Source organism: Castor canadensis, chromosome 16, assembly GCF_047511655.1.
Source record: "Castor canadensis chromosome 16, mCasCan1.hap1v2, whole genome shotgun sequence".
Classification (NCBI taxonomy): Eukaryota; Metazoa; Chordata; class Mammalia; order Rodentia; family Castoridae; genus Castor; species Castor canadensis.
The window spans coordinates 66,444,555-66,467,630 of NC_133401.1; the positions used below are offsets into that span (position 1 = coordinate 66,444,555).

Sequence of the window (23,076 nt, forward strand, 5' to 3'; positions counted from 1 at the left end):
CCATTTTTGCTTTAGTGATTTTTATGACAGTGTCTCATGTTTTTGCCATGGATCAGCCTTAGACCTTGATCCTCCTATCTATGCCTCCCATGTAGCTTGGATTATAGATATGAACCACTAGGCCTGGTTTATTTCTTGAGATGTGGGTCTTGCTAACTTTTTTTCCTGGGCTGGTCTTTAACTGTAATCAGCCCATCTCCATCTCTGGAGTAGCTGGAGTTATAGGTGTGAGCCACTGTGCCTGGTTTCACATTCCATTTTATATCATGACTCACACCTGATAGCCAAGGCTGCCGAGGGTACACTCATTTTGCAACACTGCACTGGCTTATGTTTCATTTTGGTCCTCATACCACTTTGTGAGATGGAAACAGGTTCAGAGACGTTAAGTAGCTTGCGTCAGGGCACACAATGAGCAGGTAGAGAAATTGGACTTGAACACAGGACACCTAAACCCTAAATGTATATTCAGCCCACTGCCCTAAACTGCCTCCACAAATAAAGCATTCACACTGTGTTAGGTATTGTAAGTCATCTAGATGGGAATTTTTCTTTTTGGCAGTACTGGGTTTTGAACTCAGGGCCTCACGTATGTTAGGCAGGCATTCTACCACTTGAGCCACTCTGCCAACTGTTTTGTATTTTTTTTGAGATAGGGCCTCACAAACTATTTGCCCAGGCTGGCTTCAACCATGACCCTCCTGATCTCTACCTCCCAAGTAGCTAGGATTACAGGTGTGAGCCATGGGTGCCGAGCCTAGATGTGATTTAAAGTCCAGTGCACAGGAGGATGTATTTAGGTTCTATGCAAATACAGTGCCATTTTATATCAGGGACTTGAGCAGCCACTGATTTGGTGTCTTGAGGATCTAGGACTGATCCCCCAGGATACTGAGGGACAAACGGATGCCACAAGTTTATGGGTGTGTACAAACTTCCAGGTGTAGGTGTGGGGGAGTTTCAGAAGGAGAATGAAAGATTCAAGGCCAAGGAAGACAAGTCATTACCAGGGCTCTCGTGTTTAATGACAAGGTGGCAGAATAGTTCTTGAGTTCCCAGCACAAAAACAACTGTGAAGACTTTGCCTCCTGCTTCTGAGGTCAATGAGTTCTAATGAGGTAAGTAAGAAAGCAGGGTGAGACTTGGAACCCAGACCTGCTGCTCACTGGAACAGAAATGGAAGCCCACGGGAAGCTGGAGGAGAGCAAGGGGCAGTGCACTTCTTGCCCCCTCGTGATTGGGAGAAACACGGGACTGGCCCTGGCCAATGAACTGCTAACAAAAGTGAAGTGAGTCTCTACTTGGTTGGAACATTTTTTTCCAGTACTGAGAATTGAACTCAGGGCCTCTTCCTTGCTAGATAGGTTTTCTACCACTTGAGTCATGCCCCCAGCCCTTTGTGCTTTTAGTTTATTTTTGACAGTGTCTCCTTCTTTTGTCTCTGTGGCCTCAGACTGTAACCTTTGCCTCCCAAGTAGCTGGGATTACAGACACACACCACCACATCTGGCCCTTGGTTGGAGCACTTAATTGCCAATTGAGACCCTCCAGAGATCTCTCCCGTCTGCCACATGATCCTGCAACATTAAAATAGTGACTATGCTGCCATACCCAGGCCGTGAGTGACAATGCGACCAGAATCTTCTGCCAACTTACAACCAACATAGTGCATGAGCTGGAAGCCAGCCTTTGTTGTTTTCAGCCACTGGACAATGGAGCTTGTCTCTGCAACATAATCCTACTCACTCTCACTGACACAGGAGGAGCGGAGCGAGAGCATGGGCATTTGTATCACATCCAAACCAGATCCTCACAGCTCATCCTGAGTCCCTGCCAGGTGGCCCTATCTCCAGGTAACTTTGAATGGTCACAGCTCTGAGGAAGGAATTGACAGGACCTTCTTTCTCACTGTCTTCAGCTGTGGGTGGCATGGTTGGGAACCCTCTCAGATGGGTTTGATTTGGTTGTAAGCCCCTGAGCTGAAGATGGGCTGCCCAGGTCCAAATACAAGGGTCAGCACAAGGGTCATCCGTGATCACTTTTCTAGGACAGCTGCAGAGCCCCACTGAACAGCATCATGCCCATGACGCAGATCTACAGCCTTGATAGCCCACCTCCAGGGAAAGGGACCATGGTTACCCAGCTCAGATGCTGGGAGATTGTGTCCTGTGATAGGCCTGTCTGCCCTCAGGGTCTGAAGTTTCCAGTAGCAGGACAAACAATCCTAGTATGGTCTGTTCTGTGTCCTATTGGGCTGCACTCACTTTGCCCTGCCCTCTTTCCACAACAGCAGCCAAAGGGAAACTCCCCTTTGGCAAAATATACTTGTTCATTTTCATTTTTAGTGTATACTAATTATACAAAGGGAATTCATTGTGAGATGTTCATACATACAAATAATACGCCTTGATCACATTATCCCCTCTGTTATTCTTTCTTATTCCCTCTCTCTCTTTCCCTCTCTCTTTTTCTCTTTACAACTTTAAGGGGTTTCATTGTTCTATTTTCATATGTACATATAAAGTACTTCCCTTCTTTTAATCTAAGTCAGATTGCACACTTGGGGGGTGGGAGGGCCTAGGCCTTGCCAATGCCAGCGTCATATCTTTCTGGTCACTGTATAGTTCAGGGGTGAATACTCAAGCAAAGGGAAGTAAGGTATGAGATGGTGAGCCTGGAGCTGTCACCACAGGAGACCCCCACCTGAGGATGAAGACAACAGAGCAGAGTGGGGCCCTGGGATGGAGTTATCCAGGCCTGAAGCCTGCCTACCATGGGCCTGTTTGTTACCTGTTGCTATACAACAAACTATCCCTAAACATAACTGCCTTAAGAAAACCCAGTGTTCATCGTCTGATGGTTTCTGTGGGTCAAGAATATAAAAGTAACCTAGCTGGGTTCTTTGGGCTCAGAACTCTCATATTTGCCAGCAAGCTGAGTGTGGGGCTGTGGTCTCATCTGAAGGCTCCACTGGGGGTGGTTCAGCAGCCAAGCTTGCTTCTTAATCATGGGCAAGACCCAGTTCCTTGTCAGCTGTTGGACTAAGGGCCCCTCAGCAGGCTGGGGGTGGGCGTCTTTCCACAGGGCAGCTCACACACAGAAGCAGCTTGTTTCCTGCAGTATGACTGACCCAAGAGACGGCAAGAGGGCGCACATCCAAGACAGCCACAGTCTACCAACAACCCAATTTCAGTCCAGCCTACGTTAAGCAGAGATTATCGCGCTAGGGCATGGAGTCACTGGAGAGGGGTTAAGTGGGGGCATTAAGGAGCAGTGAGGACTGCAACAAACTAAGGATCCTAGGCACAGCTTGAGGGACCACGTCCACTGAGTGCCAGCCTATGGTTGGCATGCAGGAACAGTGGGCCTGGGGTTGCTAGACTAGATGTCTCAGGTCATTAAATCCAGATTTTACAAAGATGCAAACCTAATAGTAAATGTTGATGCAAATGAAATAGGTTCTGTGGACAGGACAAAAATCCAGCCCCTCCAGGTCACCAGTTTGAGAACCCTGGAAGGATATAGTCTCGTCAGCGGACAGCCCTTCCACTATACTCTCTCAGACTGCACGTGACACTGGCTGATCTCCTTCCTCCCAGATGCTGGGCTTCTAAGAGTCAGTCCAGGCTCTCAGCCCCCCTTGGCAGCCACAGTGATTTTGCTGTTGCGGCAGGATAATTTATTGAAATATTGATTTGTGTTTTTGTTCTTGCCTTGTTTTGTTCTTTGCCTGTTCCAAGAAGGCAGACTGCCATTCGCGTTCTCTGACCCCACAGGGTTCATGTGCCCTTGGGATCCTGAGGAGGCTCCCCAGTGAAGGGGCAGAGAGAAGGACTGGAGAGCACTGTCATGACAGGAGAAGCTGTGCTGGAGGGGGTGGACTGCTGGGGAAGCAGCACTTCAGAACATGTGGCCATGTTTTGTGAGTCACGATTGTGGGTGTGGGGTACCCCAAGAAGTCAAGGAAGTGCTCTGTCAAGTGTTCAAGCATCCAGGACTCAATTATTACTGGGATCTTGAGTGACGAAATGTGTGTTGCTTATGTAATCCTGCCCTGTTATCCACGGGGGACTGGTATCAGGACCCTAGTGGACACCGCCATCTTTCTTCAAAACAATGTAGCATTTGCACAGAAACTCTGCACACCCTCCCTTGTGCTTTCAATCATCTCTAGATGATTTATAATACCTAAAATAATGAAAATGCCATGTATGTACTCGTTACTACTGTATTGTTTAGGGAGTTAGGACAAGAGAAAAACTGTACATGTTCAGTACAGACCTAATTTTTCCCCAAACATTTTCCACCCACATTTGGTTGAATTGGCAGAAGTTAGAGCCTGTGGACATGGAAGGCCAACTATACTTTCTATCTCTCTGCTGATGTCCTAACTTTTTCAAGGTCTGCCCTATCTCAGCTGGGCACCAAGGAGCCGAGAGGCAGGGTCCTTGCCCTTGTGAAATTTGGGCCATTCAAGAGGCTGTGGCGTGATCAAAGGGCAGCCAGTGACCAGGCATTGACCTTGTGCCAACAGCAAGGGCAGGGACCACGTGTACTTTAGAAAGAGCCGCCTCTGGGCAGTGAGGCTGGAGGATTAGGAAGGGACAGCCAGTGTGGCTGTTACAGTGTCCAGAGAGTCAGGAGCTGTGGGTAGCAGGATATGAGAGCTGTCAGGGCAGAGGGTGGTGACAATGGGGCAGAGATGTGCCGGTGTCTGGTTTTGATGACCAGTGGCAATGGAGACCATGGAGGAAGAGGTACAGAGACTGATGGGAAGAGGGCAGTGGGGAGGGGTGGGTTGCAGTGCTGGGGACACAGATGGGATGGTCTTTCTTGTCCAACTTGCTCACTTGGTGAGAACTCAGTTGTTGGCTTCAGGGAGCTCTCACGCTTTTTTTAGGAGGGGGGGGGCTGTTTTGGGGCTTGAACTCAGGGCCTATGCCTTGAGCTACTCTACCAGCCCTTTTTGTGTGTGTGTGTTGGGTATTTTCAAGATAGGGTCTTATGAACTATTTGCCTGGGCTGGCTTTGAACCACGATCCTCCTGATCTCTGCCTCCTGAGTAGCTAAGATTACAGGCGTAAGCCACTAGTGCCCGACAAGCCCTCATACTTCTTGGGGTACCATTCTCAAGGGTGACCAGTTCTAGTACTCAGCCTCAAGGTCAAAGGCCAACCTGGGACCCAAGTTAAGCCAAAGGAGAAGTCTCACAGGACTGAAAACCAGATGAAGTGGATTATGAACACCCACAGCTCCTGCCTCCTGCATGGGTCTCCCTTCCTTCAGTATGTGTTCCTCCACTTCTTGACTACGCCAAGTCCTTTCCCATTGGCTCCATGTGCCCCTCAGGACTCCTTGCAGTCTTCTGCCAGAGGCTCCAGGGGCAGCTGGGCAGGTCTGGGTCCCAGGAGGGAGATCTGGGTTGGCTGTGGACAGGGCTAGGCACCCACTACTAGAGGCAGCCCAGTTGCCACTGGCTCAGCTGCAGGGAGACCCCTGAAAAAGCCCAGGTCAGACATCTCTCCAGGCTCTGCGGTGGGGATGCAGTCAGCCATGAATTCCACAGACCAGCAGCCTCTGGCAGGGGCAGCCACAGGAGAAGTAAGGCAGTGTGACTGGACATTTCCATAACCCGCAGCTGGATGGCAGCTGCAGGGTCCATCTGTCAAGGAAACAAGGACTCCTGAGTCCTGGGAGCCACAACTTCACAGTGAGAACAGCTCCCAGAACTCTGAGCCCTGGCTTGGGGACCCCAAAAGGGCCAGGTCCAGGCCCAGGAAGCCAGCAGTGTGGAGCTATGGACAGAGCCTCTGGGCCCACCCAGCAGGATGCAGGGGTCCCAGGTAGGCTGAGCCCTCCCTCACCCACTGAATTGTCTAGTTCAAAGGATGAAAGAGGGGCCTTCCCAAGAGGCATCCAGGTCCCCACAGGGACCGAGATGAGTGGTGGGCTCTGCCAGTGCTCACATGGAAGACCCCTGTTTGAATATGGCACCTGTTGTTACAGATATCAGCTCCCTATCTGGATGCACTGCTCAAGTGTCTTGTGTTGTGGAGGTGAAGCCGCCTCTACAATGCCTCGTGCATCTTCCTGCCTCTCCTGGGCTTGTGCAGAAATCATGCTTGGTCACTGTGAGCAAAGACCCAGCTCCATGTGGAGACACAGGAGGAAGATACCCACCCTGGCCTTCCCAGAGCAGCCTCAGGAACCTGGTCCCAAGAAAGCCAGTGCCACTGTTCATTCTGAGAGTGGCCACAGGTCTGTCTGGCTCTCTTAACCTGGATGGAAGGGGTCTGAGGACCTATAAGAAGGGCCTAGTGATCCAACTGCTGGCTATAGAGGAGCTTCCCTAAGGTTTAAGAGCCTTGGGGTCAGGAGAGTCACTTTGTTGAGCTCTCCCCATGGCTGGCAGGAGTCTTGACCAAGGGCAGGACAAGAGACACTGTGGGTCTTAGAACCTCAGACCAAGCTTGTAGGGGTTTAGGTGACACCACTCCACCCTTGGAGAACACCTAGGAGCTAAAGGGATCCTCTAGCCCTTGGCTGGGCAAGTGGACTGTGTGCAGCCCCAGCTCCAGCTCCTGTTGCCATGCTCTGAGCTGCCTTTCTGGTCCTGTTTCCTTGACAAACCTGGACACACTGGATACCTGTGTTGATGTGTCAGTCACTCCTGCTAGTCTCTGACTCTGAGGAATTATAATCCCTGAAGAGCAGAAGTGACACTGGACACGCGTCTGTACCCCGGGTCTGGCCCACACTTGTATTCAGTAGCACCTGCTCATTCATTCATTCAGCAGTTGTTTACTGAGGAAGTCCAGCCTCTGCTCTGAATGCAGCAGTGAGCGAGAGCAGCAGTGTGCCTGCTGCTGGGCACTCCCATTTATTACCGAAGGAAGGAAGAAAGGAAGGAAAGAAGGAAGGGAGGGAGGGAGGCAGGTAGGAAGGGAGGAAGCTGAAGTGACTCCAGAACACAGAAGTAACTCGCCTCAAAATCCCACAGCTAGAAAGAGGTGGAGTTTAGCCATGCAGAGGTTCATAGGGAGTCCTATTCTCTACAGGTAAAGGAAAGACAAAGCAGCGAGGTGGCCACCAGGTGGCGCTGCTGCAGCAAGAAAAAAGTGTCCAGGTTTAGGCAGTCTGGCGGGATGCTCCTGAACCAGTGCTAGGCTGAGAGCAGCCCCAAACCTGGGAACTGGGGGCTCTCGGGGGCTCAGACACTGCCTCTAGGGTTCCACCCTAAATAAACCAATTAAGGCCTGTGCAAAAGTTCTGTTCCAATCATTGCTCTCTGACATTTCCATTGTTTGCTCTAGAATGAGCTGAATTATTTATGTTCTTCCCTCCTTCAGTCAAGGAGACAGCAAAACAGGATCTGCAACCCAGTCTTCCTGGAAGCAGCTGGGCCTGCTGGGTGCTGCCATGTGTTAGTGAGACCCAGGCCCCATACTCAATCTTAGAGCTACAGGCAGGTGGCAGAGGGACTCACCTGGGCAGCATGAAGACCCTGGAGCTATAGGCATAGTCCAAATCTCTCATCTGCTCTGTGTTCTTGGAAGAGTTACCTCGATGTTCTGGGCTTCCTAGATGCAAACTAGATACAACTAGGGCGGGGCTTCCATCCATGACAGGGCAGGGGCATAGTTGTACCCACAAATGTTCCTTGACCATGGTGGCAATCGTGACCAAGACAGACCATCTCTGGGGAGCTCCAAGAGGCTCTGGCTTCAGCTGGTGCCAAGTTCATCTCGAGATGCCTGCCAGCAGGAAAGGACCTCAGACCAGCCCTCCCCAATAGACACAAAACTGGACAGTGTGCAAAGGCACAGGGTTGGGCTCAGGTTAGAACACAAAGCTCAGTTTCCACACTGCTAATGTTTGTGACCAGGAAATTTCCTGTGGAGAGGGGTCTGTCTTGTGCATTGTAGGACGCACAGGACTGTACTTGCCAAAAGCCAGTGGCATCCCCTTCTCCTAGTTATGAAAACCCCAAATGCCTCTGGATAATCCCAAATATCCCCCAGATGGCAAAATCTCTTGGTTGGGAGCATTTGGCATGGAGGAACACCCTTGGGGGGCAAGGGGCAAGGAACCTGAAGTTTGTGCTCACCAGCCTGCTGGCATCACAGAAGCCAGCCCATCCTCCCAGAAGCAAAGTTGCCCTGCCACTGTGTGACCATGGCAGGCTGTGCTCGGTCAGGTGGAGATGACAGTAGTGACTACAGGGATTTGTTTCAAGACCTCCTGGGGATGCTTGAAAGTGCAGGTACTATCAAACGCTATAAATACTACATCTTTTCCTACACATGCACAATGTGATAAGGTGTAATTTATAAATCAGGCACAGTAAGACATAAGCAACTCATAATAAAACAGAACAATTTTAACAATATGATGTCAGGAAAATTATGTGAATGTAAGCTCTCTCTTTCTCTCTGACAAATAATACTTTTGGACCTTGCTTGACCACGGGCAGCTGAGGGAAGTACAGCCCTGCAACGGCTTTGGCTGGCACTTGACTCAAAAGCAGCCCGGCAAGTAAGAACCTGCATGTGTACCCTGTGGTTGGCTGGGCTGGCATTTGACAGACCTCCTCTTATTGGAGAAGTGAAGGCTCTGTGATAGTGAATACCTCACTGAAGTGTCCGCAAGTCTCAATAAGGCAAGAATGACTGCCAGGGACAGTCCCTGCTCCATGCACACATGCTCTGCCTGGCTGACTGCAGCATGGGATCCTGTGGTCAGGGCTCTCCTACCACCAGCTCCAGCATGCAAGGCAGGGCAGACAGCTGAAATCTCACAACAGGCCTCTGAGTGAGGGCAGGAAGGTGTCCCTCACCTACATGCTGAGATTCCTACAGCAGGAACACATTTTTTTTTTTTTTTGGTGAAAAGATTCTATGTAATAATAATATAAGAGTTGTATTGGCCATCCATGAGCTTTATCAATTTTTGAAAGAGTATTTTACCATACAGATACGAATTACACTTTCTTGTTACAGAGTTCTTCTAATCCAGTATTAAAAGACCTAGTTTCAAATTTGCCACCAGGAAATACGGATGTCTACATCTTATTTCATTGTGAAAATATGCTAAGACTGAGCCCAGAATTTAGTCCAGTTCTGTTAAGAACTGTGTCTAGTCATCCAGTTCACCATAAAGAAAACAAACCAGCATCCACATATTTGCATATACAAGAGCAATCAAGGTGAGAGCAGAGGAGTGGAATGGAAATATAATGGAGGGGTGAACTAGTTCAAAGTACACTGTATGGATGTATGGAATTATCACAATGAAATCCCCTTGAATTATTAATGTATGCTAATTCAAAAATAAAAATTTTTAGAGAACAATCAATGCACAGTTGCTGACATCATGTCTCTTAGTAACCAACATCCATGTTTGCCTGCAACTGAGCAGGACTTTAACTGCTAAAACCAGGGGAGTTCTGGGCAAATCAGGATGGGTGAATTGTCTATTTCATGGTCTCTTGAAAAAGGAGAAGGTAAAAACTGGAGTCTTACCCACAGTTGGCTTGATGACTTTATCCCTGGCCGACATTAGAAGCAACTGACTTCTATAACTGCTGGCAACTTCTCACTTGGTGACACATGACACTCTCCAACACTATGGGGATGCTGTGGAGAGTGGATGACATCATAGCAAGGAGAACCATATATTGGTGGCTCTTTGATACCAACTTAAAGATTTCAGTAGAAAATCTCCAAGACATCATTTCAAATGGCTTCCCTGCAGGGTTGGTATTTGCTTCTCATTCTCACAAATCTCTGAAGACAAGTGTATGGTTTATATAGGAAGTGTCTCCCCAAAAGGCTCATGTGTTGGGGGCTTGTCTCCATGTGGTGGTGCTATTTTGGGGAGGCACTGTAAACTTTCTGAGGTAGAACCTAGCTAGAGGAAGTAGGTCATTGGGGGCATGTGGTTGAGAACTGTATCTTGCCCTGGGGGAACACATTTTACTTCCAGTTCTTCTTCTGGGAGCCTAAGAAACTGGTCACAGAGAGCGCCACCCAGTTAGAACAGGATTTTTACTGTGCCCCTTCCCAGGCATGAGCTACCATAGGCTTTGGGAAGCTAGCTAAGTAGGCCTCTTGCTATGGCCTAAATGTTGGTGTCTCCTTGAAATTCACATGTTGAAATCAAATTTCCAGTGTAACAGTATTAAGAAGGGGGGCTTTTAGGGGAGGTCATTGGGTCACGAGGATGGAGTTCCCATGAGTAGGATTAGTGCCCATGTAACAGAGACCTGAGGGAGCCCATTCACCCTTCCACCGTGCTGTGAGGATGCAACTAGAAGGTGCTATCTATGAGGAATGGGCCCTTACCAGACACGGAATCTGCTGGCCTTGACCTTGAACTTTATAAATTTCTGTTGTTAGGGAGGTCTGGGGTCTAATATTTCCTCATCCTTCTTTGGACCTAGCGGTGCCCAGATCAGGTAGGTCAAGGCTGACTGGGGACTGGCCACCAGTCCTTATGTTCATCAGGTTGGGGATTGGGATCCAGAAGGTGAGGAGGACAGGGTGTGTTTGGCGCTCTAGTGTCCCTGACTCAGGGCTGTCTGCAAGGACCCTCAGTGTCTCCCCCTACCCTAAAACTCTCCCTTTCTCCGCCCCCTCCCCCACTTTCCTGCCTGTGGCTGGGCTGCTCCACATCCTCTACCTACAGGCAAGTGATAGCTGGGAACATACAGCAAGAACACAGTGGCGATGGTTCAGGGCCCTGGATACTGAGCACCATGGCTCTAGACATGTCTAGTCCTCACTCCAGAGCACTCTCTTTTCTTGCCTTCCACTAAGAGACTCAGTCAGAATTTCTCAGACCCCTCACCTCAAGTGCTGAAAATTTCAACCTGTACTCCATACTTTGTCTTAACTTGGCCTTTCATGACCTGATACCTTATGTCCTTCTCTGACTGTCCCCAAGTCTCTGGCTTTCATTTGCTTTGATTTTCATCATCCTAGGAAGTATTTAAAATGAGAACAGTTGAGTAGCGTTGGTACCTTCTCAAAAAATCAATTGAAAAGCCAGTTGCTATGCAACCCTCGAGTGTTGCGATGCTCTGCTCCCTGGCTGATGGCATATTGTATAAAATAAGATAATCTCTTTTCTTCTGCTTTTTTTTTTTTAAGAAATGGAGAAAAATGTTGTTTAAGGAAAAACTTGTGATAACTCAGAGGCTTCTCATAAGCTAGAAGACAAACAACATGTCACTCATATAAGTGCTACCAATTTTATCCCTGCTGGAGCCTGGTAGGACCTGGGGACACACGAGGGTGGGGAGTGGAAGGTGGAGGAGCCCATCTATTTCTGTCACAATTAGGAATGAACAGTAGGAGCTGAGTACTTGAGCCACTTTCTGTCCAAGCCAGGGTCACAGCCCTTCAGTCTCCTGGAATCTACCCTAACCATGGTAGGCACAGCTCAGGGTCCTCTGGGTGACACCCACCTTGGTTTTGTCATGCTTAAATTCCTCCAGAGATGAGCGCCTCATTCCTCAACAGGAAACCTGAGGTCCCTTGCAGAACTCACCTCCACTGTGAGCCAGGCTCTGTTCCCAGAGCTCCTTGTAGAAGCTTCAGCTTTGCTTTTCCTCCAACCTAACAAGCAAAGCCCCATTCTCTTGGCTGTGGATGCCTGGCCTCTCGCCACTCAGGTCTCTGCTGGGGGTCATCTGCTGATTACTCCACCCAAGGTCCACCCCACCTTGTCTTATTTCCTTCACGGTGCTGGTATTATTTTGTTCACTGTTCTGCTGCCTTGAGGGGCTCCTGGGCCCCTCTTGGGTCATGTACATACCCAGGGTCGAACAGGGTAAAGCCAGAGCAGTGCTCAGGAACCAGGAGTTCCATTCTGGTCAAATGCTCCAGGGGTTCCCAGGCTCCATTCCCTCCTCCGTCCATGACAGACCCCAGTGACTCCAACACAAGGCCTTACCCCCAGAACTATGCAAATCAGAGTCTGACTGGTGGACACAGACACCACCCATATAGGATAAGTACAGAAATTTGAAACTTTTATAAGCAACTGGGTGGAGTGAGCTTATTATGAAATTTAATTATAAAAAACCAAGGCTGGGATTTTTATAGCTTGAGTCTTGTCACATTTGCCCTTTCTAATAATTCACTGGAAATTAATTTTACAAAAGTACTGGTCTGCAGTAGCTTAGAAATGGGGCAGGGGAGGCCCAATCCTTTGGTGCCAAGGGGCACCATGTGCTTGGCCAGGCATCCTGGGCCTTGGCAGTTGCCCTCAGGGATTGTCCCTCTTCTATGTCAGCTGAGGTCCTCAGTAAATGCAAGTCTGCTCCTTTCCCACAGACACTGTTTCCAAACCTGCAGCTCAGGACTGTGTTTGCTTACGTCAACCACAGACCACAGCCAGGCACAATGTCCCCTGTGACTGTGTGGATCTGAAATGTCCCCTAAAAACTCTGCATTGAAGCTTGGTCTCCAGTTGAAGGCACTGCTGGAGGTGGGGGAAATTTAGGAGGTGGGGCCTAGTGAGAGGAAGTTAGGTCATTGGACTTAGCTTCCTGGCTGCCAGGAAGTGAGCAGGCCTTCTACAGTCCTCCATGATGTTCAGCCTTGCCACAGGCCCCAAAATAATGGAGTAAATAACCAGGGACTGAACTCCCTGAAACATTAAGACAAAGAAAACCTTTCCTCCTTTTAAGTTGTTTATCCCAGGCGTTTTGTCATAGCTACGGAAAGCTGACTAACATAGCCCCATCCACGGCTCCTAGTATTTGGGGCTGAGTGTTTTTGTTTCCGGCGCTGAGCCCATGCACCTGGCCCAGAAACTTTCTCTCTGCTTTCCCTGTGGACCTGGCAGAAAAAGCCCCCTTTATATTCTTAACAGCATTTGTTTTGCTGTGTATATTCTTTTTTCTGCTTGATCAACAGCAAACTTAGATATTCTCCCATTTTTTCAGCCATTTGTATTTTTCTTCTGTTCATTTCCTTTGCTGATTTCACTTCCCCTGATTTGCAAGAGCTCTCCACATATTAGGATATCTTTGTTGTTTTGCAGATGCTTTGCCTGCGTGTGGTCTGCCTTTTAATTATGTTTTCAACAGGTGTTTTATGTTTTAAGGAATCAAATACTTCTACCCTCCCCTTTCCAATTCCTTCTACTGGATATGTCTTAGTGAGTCCTGGCAATCAGCTTTTTCTTCTTTTTTGTTTTGGTGGTACTGAGGTTTGAACTGAGGGCCTCATGCTTGCCAGGCTGGTGCTCTACCACTTGAGCCATGCTCCAGCCCAGTGTTTTCTTCTTGACTTGTATGACTTAAATAGTTGAATGGTGTGTTACTTATATTGACAATATGATAATGTAATTTAATAGGTTTCATATAACTTATTCATAATGTTTAATAACATTCCACTCATATTTGTCATTTGTTATATTACTAAGTTACCTCTGGAAGGAATATTTTCAGCTGTTTTATTCAACTGATCTGTCTGCTTAGCTTACACTTAGTAATTACAATATTATTTGAATTATTTTCACTTTAAAAAGTATTTGGAGTAATATACTTGGCTTTCAAAGCTTTTTCAGCCATTCTTGACCATTCATGTTCTAACTAAACCTTAGAGGCATTTCATCAAACTTCCAATTATTAATCTGGGAAAAGCCAACAGCTCAATTCTATCAGTCTTTCCAGAAAGGACAGTCTGTATCCACTTATTTTCATTTTTTCCTATAATCGACAATGTGCAATTGTCTTTCTCTCAGTCTCGTGTCTGTCTTGCCAGTGCTATTTCAGGTATTTGGTATTTTTCGTGGCTATCATACAAGGCACTTGACTTTCCCTATTAGCCTTCTTACCAGGGTGTGGCTGGTTCACATGGACGTTTCTGATCTTTGCATAATTTATACAGTCGCGTACTGCAGAACAACACTGCACTCAAGGCGGGGTCACATATATGATGGTGGCCCAGTGAGTGCCTAGAAATGTCACAGCCACCTCTGTGTACAAACTCTATGAGGTTTTCACAACAACAAAATCACCTCATGACACATTTTTCCAATAGGTCCGGTTGTTAAGTGATGCAAGACTATCTTTGTCCTGTTCACTAAAGTCTGATGAGCTCTATAAGTTTCACAACAGTTTGGGTTTTCCTGGCACACCACTAACAGCAAGCAATTATGACTTGTCTGCTTTTTCCCAATGGTAGTTTCTTGTCACATAAATTTGTCCAGAGTTTATGTGTCTTTTTCTTGTTTCCAATTCTATCCCCACTGCCTCTAAGACAGCATTTTTCCAAAGCAAGTCCTGTCGAATTAGGTGGAGAAAGGGGCTCTGGTGAGAAACGGGTTTGAGGAACAATGTATGCCAATCCATTCCTCAGACACTCACCAGAGACTCCCAGCCTCTGGGAGATGGAGCCATCAGGAATACCGATTTCCTTTGTTTCACAAGCTTTGTTTGACCCTCTGTTTTCCTGTGTAACCATCTATTCACATCCAAAGAAACAGCTCTGTGCAACACTTTTAGGCAAATGTGCTTCTTTTTCCACATTTACATAAAATTTGGGTTGTCATGCTATCGTCTGTTACTAGTTTTCTCATATTGTTGAAATCAAGAGACCCCTCCTCAGCTGTGATGGACCAGTCAACCCTGGATCCACCTGTCTTCATCATCTTGGGGTAGCTTTGGGGGTCTCTATCTCAGCTGTCCCCTCTCTCAGCAAGTTCCCCCATGCAAACAACCTCATCTCTCATCTCTAGGCTCCAGACTTCCCCACAGGGCTCCAGACGCATGAGCTGACCTCCACCTGGTCACCTGGGTGGCCCCAGGCACCTATGACCCAGAGTCCCAACTGGCTTACCAGCTTCTCCTCAGCCCAGCTTCTCCTCTTGAGTCTCCATCATGAGCATGTGTATTGATGAAATACCTAAGGTTTCCAATTTTATTATCAGAAATGGTTTAGGGAGCTTACAGTTTTGCAGGTTAAGTCCAAGGGAAGGCATTGACTTGGCCTAAGCCACAGCTCCTGAGACAGGAGGACAGGGAAGTATAGGTTGGTCGAGAATGAATAAAGAGATACTAATCCAAGTTCTGCCTTAGGACATGCCCCCTCAAGGAAACACCTGGTCTTACATTGTGGTCAAGTCAGTAACTGCTGTATACTTTATCAGGAGGATTGTTTGCCCAGAAGGAAAAATACCCAAACTGGCATGTGCTGAGGGCTGGGGAACCTGACTTCAGATGACCTTTTGAGACACCTCCCCTAACTTAAAGCATCATACCTATGGAATGCATGTCACTTGTGATTATAAAATTGTAATTACATGCATTGTGGGTATGCACAGGCACAGTCAAAACTAAGTTATATAACATCCTCCTGCCAACCAAAGCTGTCAGTAACAAGAGCGACGCCCCTGTCAAGCCCTCTGTCAACCCCCATTCCTGCCCAGCTTTGGCCTGAAATTATGACACAAACAGGAGAATAGGGCCTGGAACCTTTTCACTCAGGCCCGCTTCTGTCTGCTGTGGGAGTATATTCCAGTTTCAAGAAATCTACGCTTTGTGTGCTCCTGTGTGTTTTGTCCAGTTCTTTATACAATTCACCAAGAATCTGGAAGACTCACAACCAAGAGGCGCCCAGAACCCCACACGGTAACACAACCACCTGGCAGCACACAGGAGTCCAAGGATCCTCTTAGAAATGCAAATCTGATGGTATCTTCTGCTTAAATGGCCCTAAGAAGGCCAAACTTAACAGCAGAAGGGGCAGGAGCACTGCCATCTGACCCATGCTTGGCGCTTCCCTTTCTACCCGGCTGTTCCTCTAGCACACGTCACTCACTCTCCAGTGTTGGGACTCCCAATATCTCCAGGTGGGCTCCTTCCCCTTCTCTGATCTCCATCTCTAATTCTCAGCTGCAAGTCACTTTCTCTATTGCTTTTCCTGACTCTGTAAGTAAAGAGGGCCTGCTCCACAATTCTACCCAGCCCCAGATGCTCTGGTGTATTATTGTTTTGTTTTTTTTTTTTTTTTGGTGGTGGTATTGGGGTTTGAACTCAGGGCCTTAAACTTGCTGGACAGAAGCTCTACCATTTATACCACACTCCCTGCCCTTTTTGCTTTAGATGTTATTTGGATATGGGCTCAAACTTTTTGCCCAGTGTTGGCCTTAGACCTGATCCTCCTACCGCTGTTTCCTGGATAGCTGGAATTGCAGGTATGGCCACCACACTTGGCTTGTTGGTTGAGATGGGATCTCTCTAACATTTGCCCTGGCTGGCCTTGAACTCTATCCTCCCCAATCTCTGCCTCTCTAGTAGCTGGATTACAGGTCTGAGCCATGACAACCAACTCAGACACTGTTACAACTGCTTTCTTGTCTGCATCTCTCTTCTAGAAGAATCCCCCTGAACATAGGGATCAAGCCAGTGATTACTCCAAGCACAGCACTTCACACGTACAAGCCCTTCAAAACAGTATTTGTTAGATGATGAGTTTTGTCAGCAGCAAACCGATGTGATGAATTACAGACCAGACTTCCTGATATTAAAGGTTCTCCACATTCCTAGGATCAATCCTGTGTCATTGAGGTAGAAGTTCCTCTTTGTGAGTCATTCATTTGAACGCTGCATGCCTTACGAGTTTTACGTCTGTTTTTAAAAGCAAGACAGGTCTGTGCTTTGTTATGAACACGCTACCTTGGTTAGCTTTGGGTGTTTGGGTCACACTGAATACAAAGAAATGAGTTATGTGGATTTCGGAATTATATTGTAGGACCCTTGCTTAATAAGTCTTTGAATTTAGGAAGACTGGCAAAAATAACACTTGGCAAAAATAGATGATCAGACTTTCTACACAGGGGTAATTTTTTTTTTTTCTTACGGTCGTGGAGTTTGAACTCAGGGATTCATGCTTTCTTTTCCTATTTAATGCTTCCTGCCATCTCTGGAATGATAGGCACATGCCACCAGGCCCAGCTTTTTTCTATTAAGATGGGGGTTTCATGGACTTTTTTGTCTTCAAACTGAAATACTCCCAATCTCATCCTCTCACATAGCTTGGGGTGACAGGCACGTGCCACTAGTGTCTGGCTACATAGGTGTATCTTAAAATAACTTTGACAATGGTAAAGAGCTTGAGTTCCCTCTGTGGTTGTGGGACTCGGGGTGTGTGCTACCTTTTGTAGAGGCAGAGTTGAAATAGTCCCATTTCTCCAGGAAATCTGCAGTTTCCCCAGGATCTCCAGCTCCCCAATACACAGACCCTTGAATTCTGATTTTGACTTTCTGTCAACATTGTCACTGTGACCATACTTTTACCTACCTTCCTACCTGAACTAGTTAATGAAAAAAATAAAAAAAGAAAAAGAAATGGCTTTGGATGGGGACAACTCAGCAGAGCCTGTGAAGAAGTTACTAACAAGCTGTGCTCTGTTGAGCACTCAAGACAAGGAAGAACACAGACTCTCAGGCCAAATAAGAGCCAGGCTTCACCAGCACGGGTAACAAGGAACCCTACACAATTTCCCAATTTTCCCTTTTAACCATTATGGGAGGGACCCGGTAGGGAACACAAGCTTCCCCCTGCCCCCAGTATCCATGGGACGGCTTTTTCCCCCTTCTGCCTCCTGAACGTAGAACAGATCATAAGTGCCCTACCCGTACATGCTGTGTGGCACAGACAAGGCCACATAAACTCCCATGCTCTGAAACCTACCCAACTCATTTTTTCGTAGTCAGTGGAGGTTCCTTTGTCCCAAATTGTCAAAGGTAGCATGTCAAAGACATGCAACACCTATTGCCCCACTTCTGAAAACTTCCAGAAGGCGTTATCACTATGCTCTTCCCTCAAGCCAAAGCCTGCAAATTCCTAAGACACAGAGGATCCTGGCCAGGGGTGGAAGAGCTGGAATGACCCAGCTTAGGGAGGGGGACATGGGAAGAGTAGAGAAGAGGGAACATGCCCTCTCCATGGAAGGTAGGAGAAGAGTCCTGTGGGACTGTCCAGACAGGAACTAATCTGGGCTAGGGCTCACCCCAGTCTTTGCTCCCCTGTGTCTCTGTGGTCCAGAGCTATCCTCTACAAACCCAGGACAGAGGACAGCGTGCACATGGTCCAGCATGGAAAGTCTCCCAACAGCTTCCCAGTGGGGCTGATGGCCTTGAGTGCCTTCTCTTCTGCCTGGAGAAGCATCTTACAGGTTTCACTGCAGTTGTCCTACAGCACCACGGGGCTTGGTTCCAGGGCTCCCCTTGGATGCAAAGGATGCTAAAGTCTCTTGCATGAAGTGATGTGGTATTTACACAGAATCTGTGCATATCCTCTTGTGTACTTCAGATTATGTCTAGATTACTACCAATACCTAATGCAATGTAACTGCTATGTCAATCATAACAGTACGTGTCTGCTTAGGGATTAATGACAAGAACAAAGCACTTTGCACATGGTCAGTACAGGCCTGTTTTTTTTAAATAATAGTAGTCGGTTGGGTCCATGGATGCCAAACCAGTAGCTATGAAGGGCTGACTGGTACACACCCTTTCTAGTCTTTTAGTTTGCATCTCTCTTCTTTTTCTGGATTAAATATGCCAGAGATTTACTTTTTCCCCAAGCTCTCTTCTTGATTTGATTCTATCATTTCTATTTTCTAATGCATTAATTGCTACCTTTTGTGAACTACTTTATTTTAATTTTATTTAGTGTTGGCTTTGAAAATGTTCTAATGTATTGAGTTGAATGCAGGTTTAGCTTGTTTCCATTCTCACATGTCTGACTTTGAAAAACACCCCTGAATTTGCCTCTAAGTACAGCTTTAGCTAGTAGTTTTCCCAACTGTCTGCAACTGCAGTGCTAATATTTTTCTTCCTGACAAGTTTTTAAAAACATTTTCAAATGGATTAGATTTTTTAGGTTTATCAATCCTCCCCCACACCAGTCCCTGCTCTCAGATTTGGGGCATTTTGTTGAAGAATATTGCTGGAGCCATTTTTACCATAGAAAATTCACTGACATTTTCTTGATGACCTAAATACTTTTATAATCTTTAAGTATTCTATCATTGCACAAAAAGAAGACACCTCTTTCAGTAGGGAAAGGAAAAATATGACACAACTACTAATTTTGATTTATTCAAACAGTTTGTTTGTAATATTATATGTTCTTTTAGGTACATAAAGATTCCTAACTAGTGCCCTCCCTGTGGCAAGAGTGACAAGCTTTGAGGAAGCCAGGAGATTAGACTCCAGGTCTGCTTTCCTGGGATTCATCCTGCCACATGAGCCCTTCTTTGACTTGCATTTTACCTGTGACATGCAATTTCATATTAATTTTTGAGATTGAAATTCTGTCTTTGAGCAGAAGTGAATAACTTTTCACATAATTCCTATGTCTCATATATTTGATCTTATTCTAGGTGATTTTCCATGACATCTAGAATTTGGTTGTCTGAATGGGCAACCCAACTCCTGTTCACCTGGCTGTGCCACTGGATCATTAGGCTGCAGGGTCCTTCCCTGTGAAATGGGACCATCAATAGTGTGGACCTCCCCACCTGGCTGTGGACTGAGTTAATGTATGGGAAGCATAGCCCACTGGGTGCTTCCTCCCCATCTCTCTAGGCATGGCATTCTCTTTTCTTTCATTCCCAGGTCACTGTTCCTGGTGGCTTTCTGCTCAGGGCCCATGCATACATCCATGTTTGCTATTAGGAAGGGGGGATCTAAGTTCAACCATAGGAGGAGGTAGGTAGAGCGAGAGGCCCAGTTGGAGTAGAAGACAGGGGGCAAGAGGAGATGAAGGCATGGAATTTAGGCAAGATTAGGAGTTGAAGTGAGGGTATATGAACCAGAAATTTCTGATGCTTTGACATTTGGGGTATTGTTGCCCCTGGAGGAATTACCCATCCTGGGATTGGCCAATTCCTAGAGGAAGTAAACAACTTGTATGTCTTTCCTATAAAAACCAACCAATCTTGAGCCCATATCCCCAGTCACCACCTGTATTGAACTCTACACTCTGAACTGCTATGATATCCATCTGCCCTCATCACCCCAGGGCCAGGTACCAGGCAACTTGGTACAGTCTTTATGTCCCAGGGTCTGCTGAAATTCTTCAAACTGGCCACTCGTCAGCCTGCTTACCCTGCATCCCTGGTCTTACCTGCAGAGACCACGATAGAGGCTCTCCTTCAGTTCGCCCATCTCTCTGCCTCCTGCCTCCCACCTCCCTTATACTTTCCTGTGCGGCCCACCCAAGATGTGGCATGCCTCCACCTCTTGGGTTCTGTGAGTAACAACTATCTCTTGAATGGCAGTAGTCTTTTGAACTGTTGGACTCACCAGGCTGAATAATAATAAAACCTACATTTTAAACAAGGGGTTATGGTGAAAGGGCACAGAGACACAGAGCTGGCTCACTAGCTTCTCGTTTTGTACAGAACCACAGGGTGTCTGGGGAGAGGCAGGGTGGTTTGGGCAAATTACATTATCAAAGGAGGGTCATGTCTTGCCACAGACCCCATTCAGTCCAAGACAGTGGAGGCTCTGGAATGTTGGCAGGCAGGACCTGGCACACAGTGTTACTCACCTTCCCATAGTTCAGCAGGATAATCCTCACCAGGACAACGTTGATGTGGGCCCCCAAGGACTCGTCATGATAGATTTCGTTCACCTGAAAGACAAGCAGGGCTACATCAGCCAGAACCACAGATTCAAAACTCTGGCTTTGCATATGGAGTTGTGATCCAACTATCCACCCCTGCCCCGCCACTCCCAGAGGGAGCCCTGGGACCCCTGCCCAACTCCTTCCTCTTCCTACTAACTTGCCATCAGCTCAGAACCACTTTTTGATCCATCTCTCCACTTCCTGCCCCTACCCTTGCAACCATCACCACCTCCTGGATTTCTTGCACCTGCCTCTTGGGAGCCCCCACCTGCCAGCCCAGGGATTCTTCACCTTGAGCCTGACTCAGACCCAGAAACTGAACACCTAAATGTGCCATAGCCTCTCACTGAAACCTGGAATTTCCTTTAAGAATGAACATGGGCAACAAATGCCAGCAACATGAGCAGTGTGTGGACTGTCCCCGGCAATGTCACTCCACAGTTGGTGGTGGTTGTGAGACGTTATACATGGCTACAACTGGCCCTCTATAGCCACAGGTCCCACATCCATGGCTCAACCAACCTCAGATCAAAAGTTTTTGGGAAAAAAATGTTGCTGAACATATACAGACTTTCTTCTTGTTATATTTCCTAAACAATGCAGTGTTAACAACGACTTACAACATTTATATTGTATTCGGGTTCTAAGTGCTCTGCAGATGGTTAGAAGTATACAGGAGGGTGGTGTAGGTTATATGCAAACTACTGCATTTTACAGAAGGGACCTGAGCACCCAAGGGGGTTGTGGAGTCAACCCACAGCAGATACCGGAGGAGGACTGAACTTGGAAACGGGGATCATTGTGGACCCTCCGCCAGGTCTACTTTTTTAGCTTGTTAATAAAGAACAGCTACTACTCTATCACTTTCCTTGTTCTGTTTCAATAGCTGTAGGTCCTATCACTGGCTTCCTTTGTTTTTTAGCACTATTGTGTTTTTGTGTAATTTTTTACATTTACACATTATTCTGAGCACATGTCTGCTAGCTTCTCCAAATGTCCAGGGGGCCCAAGGCACAAAAAAGGGAATGAGTCCCCTGTATCCATGCACAGTCATCATGGTCTTCTAGAACACGGGTCAGGTTAATCCTGGGCTCGGAGCTTCCTTCCTACTGCTCCTCCACTCCATCTTCCTGCCACACAGTCAGGATCCTCTATGGAGCAATCCCCCACCCCCACCTCCCTCGATGACTGACTAACTCTTCCTCCTACAGGCCAGCCTGGAAGTCACCTCCTCCTGGAAGGTCTTCCAGGTCTGCCCTGCTTCTATGGAGCCCAGGTGGTCCAATACTTCTTGAGGCCTCTGTCCCAAGACTGTAAGCTTCACTATAGTCCTTGTATGCCCAGGCCCCAGGGCACAGCAGCACAGGACAAGCAAGCACCTGTTGAAAGAACAAATCCACTGGTGCTCTCATTGCGTGGACAGACAGGGGCCAGCCACGCCCTTCACTGTGTGCAGTCTGCACCCAGAAGTCGCTGCTCAGCCTTTTGTGTGGACTGATACGGCCAAGCAGCACCTCCCAGAGCCCACGACATCTCAGGCCAGTGCTGTACATGCTTTGCAACTGATTTTCAGAGTCTCCATGTGCCCAATTGTAATTGCTACCTCTGAACAGTAGGAAGCCATCTTGGGGAATCTGAGAGTTGGCAAGGAAAATCAAATCAGGATGGATGTGAACAAGAAGCACATAAGGCCTGGAGCCCAGTAGCCGTTGTCATCACTGCTGCGGATAAAGAGGGCACCAATTGGAGATAAGAGTTAACACACTCACTGGTCCCCAGCTGACACCACCCTCCAGCCCAGCAAGCAGCATCTCCAGGAACTTCCTGTGCAGCATGTCTACACAGGGGGCTCCTTCCCCCTTCACTTTCCTTTCTTGTAGGAAAGGGGTGACTAATCAGACCTACAACAGCATGGATCTGATGGTCATCACAACTTGGCTTGAGTCTCCTGCATCTGCCACCTAGGCAGGGTGAACACTGGGCCCCTGAAGACCATCTACCAAATACCCAGGTGTCCGACAGGGTGAAGCCCCAGAGAGGTCCTCCAAGTCCCCTGGGATGCTTTGCCAACTCGCCCATCACCTGCAGTCTTCTCTGTAAAATCAGGGGAACACTCCCATCTCAAGAAGCTCTTGTGAGGATTCCGTTCCCAACTTGCGATGGAATGGTGTTTGTGAAAACTGAAACTGTATCTTTTCATTACTGGTAAACCATAGTGCCCTGCCATGCCCAGGAGGTTCTGGGAGTGGGGTGCGGGGGGCACCCTTACACCACAGATGTTCCTGCTCAGCTTTGAGGATCCAACTAGATTTTTTTAGTTTAGGCTGAGACAACAGCCTTGAAAACCAGTTTTTGTTAAGAGCGAATGGAGTTTTTTTTTTTTACATTTGGAAAGTTTTGCTTTATCTATGCTAAGCAAAAC

At 47.4% G+C, this 23,076-nt stretch overlaps 1 protein-coding gene across 1 annotated transcript in view; it reads right to left on the bottom strand.

Annotated features, from left to right (window-relative positions):
• Positions 1-23,076, bottom strand: part of Adamts2 (ADAM metallopeptidase with thrombospondin type 1 motif 2) — a 240,526-nt gene that overhangs the window by 46,507 nt on the left and 170,943 nt on the right. The window contains exon 5 of the mRNA XM_020166816.2: positions 20,577-20,660. Coding sequence (XP_020022405.2) covers positions 20,577-20,660 — 84 coding nt within the window. The remainder of the gene's footprint in view (positions 1-20,576; positions 20,661-23,076) is intronic.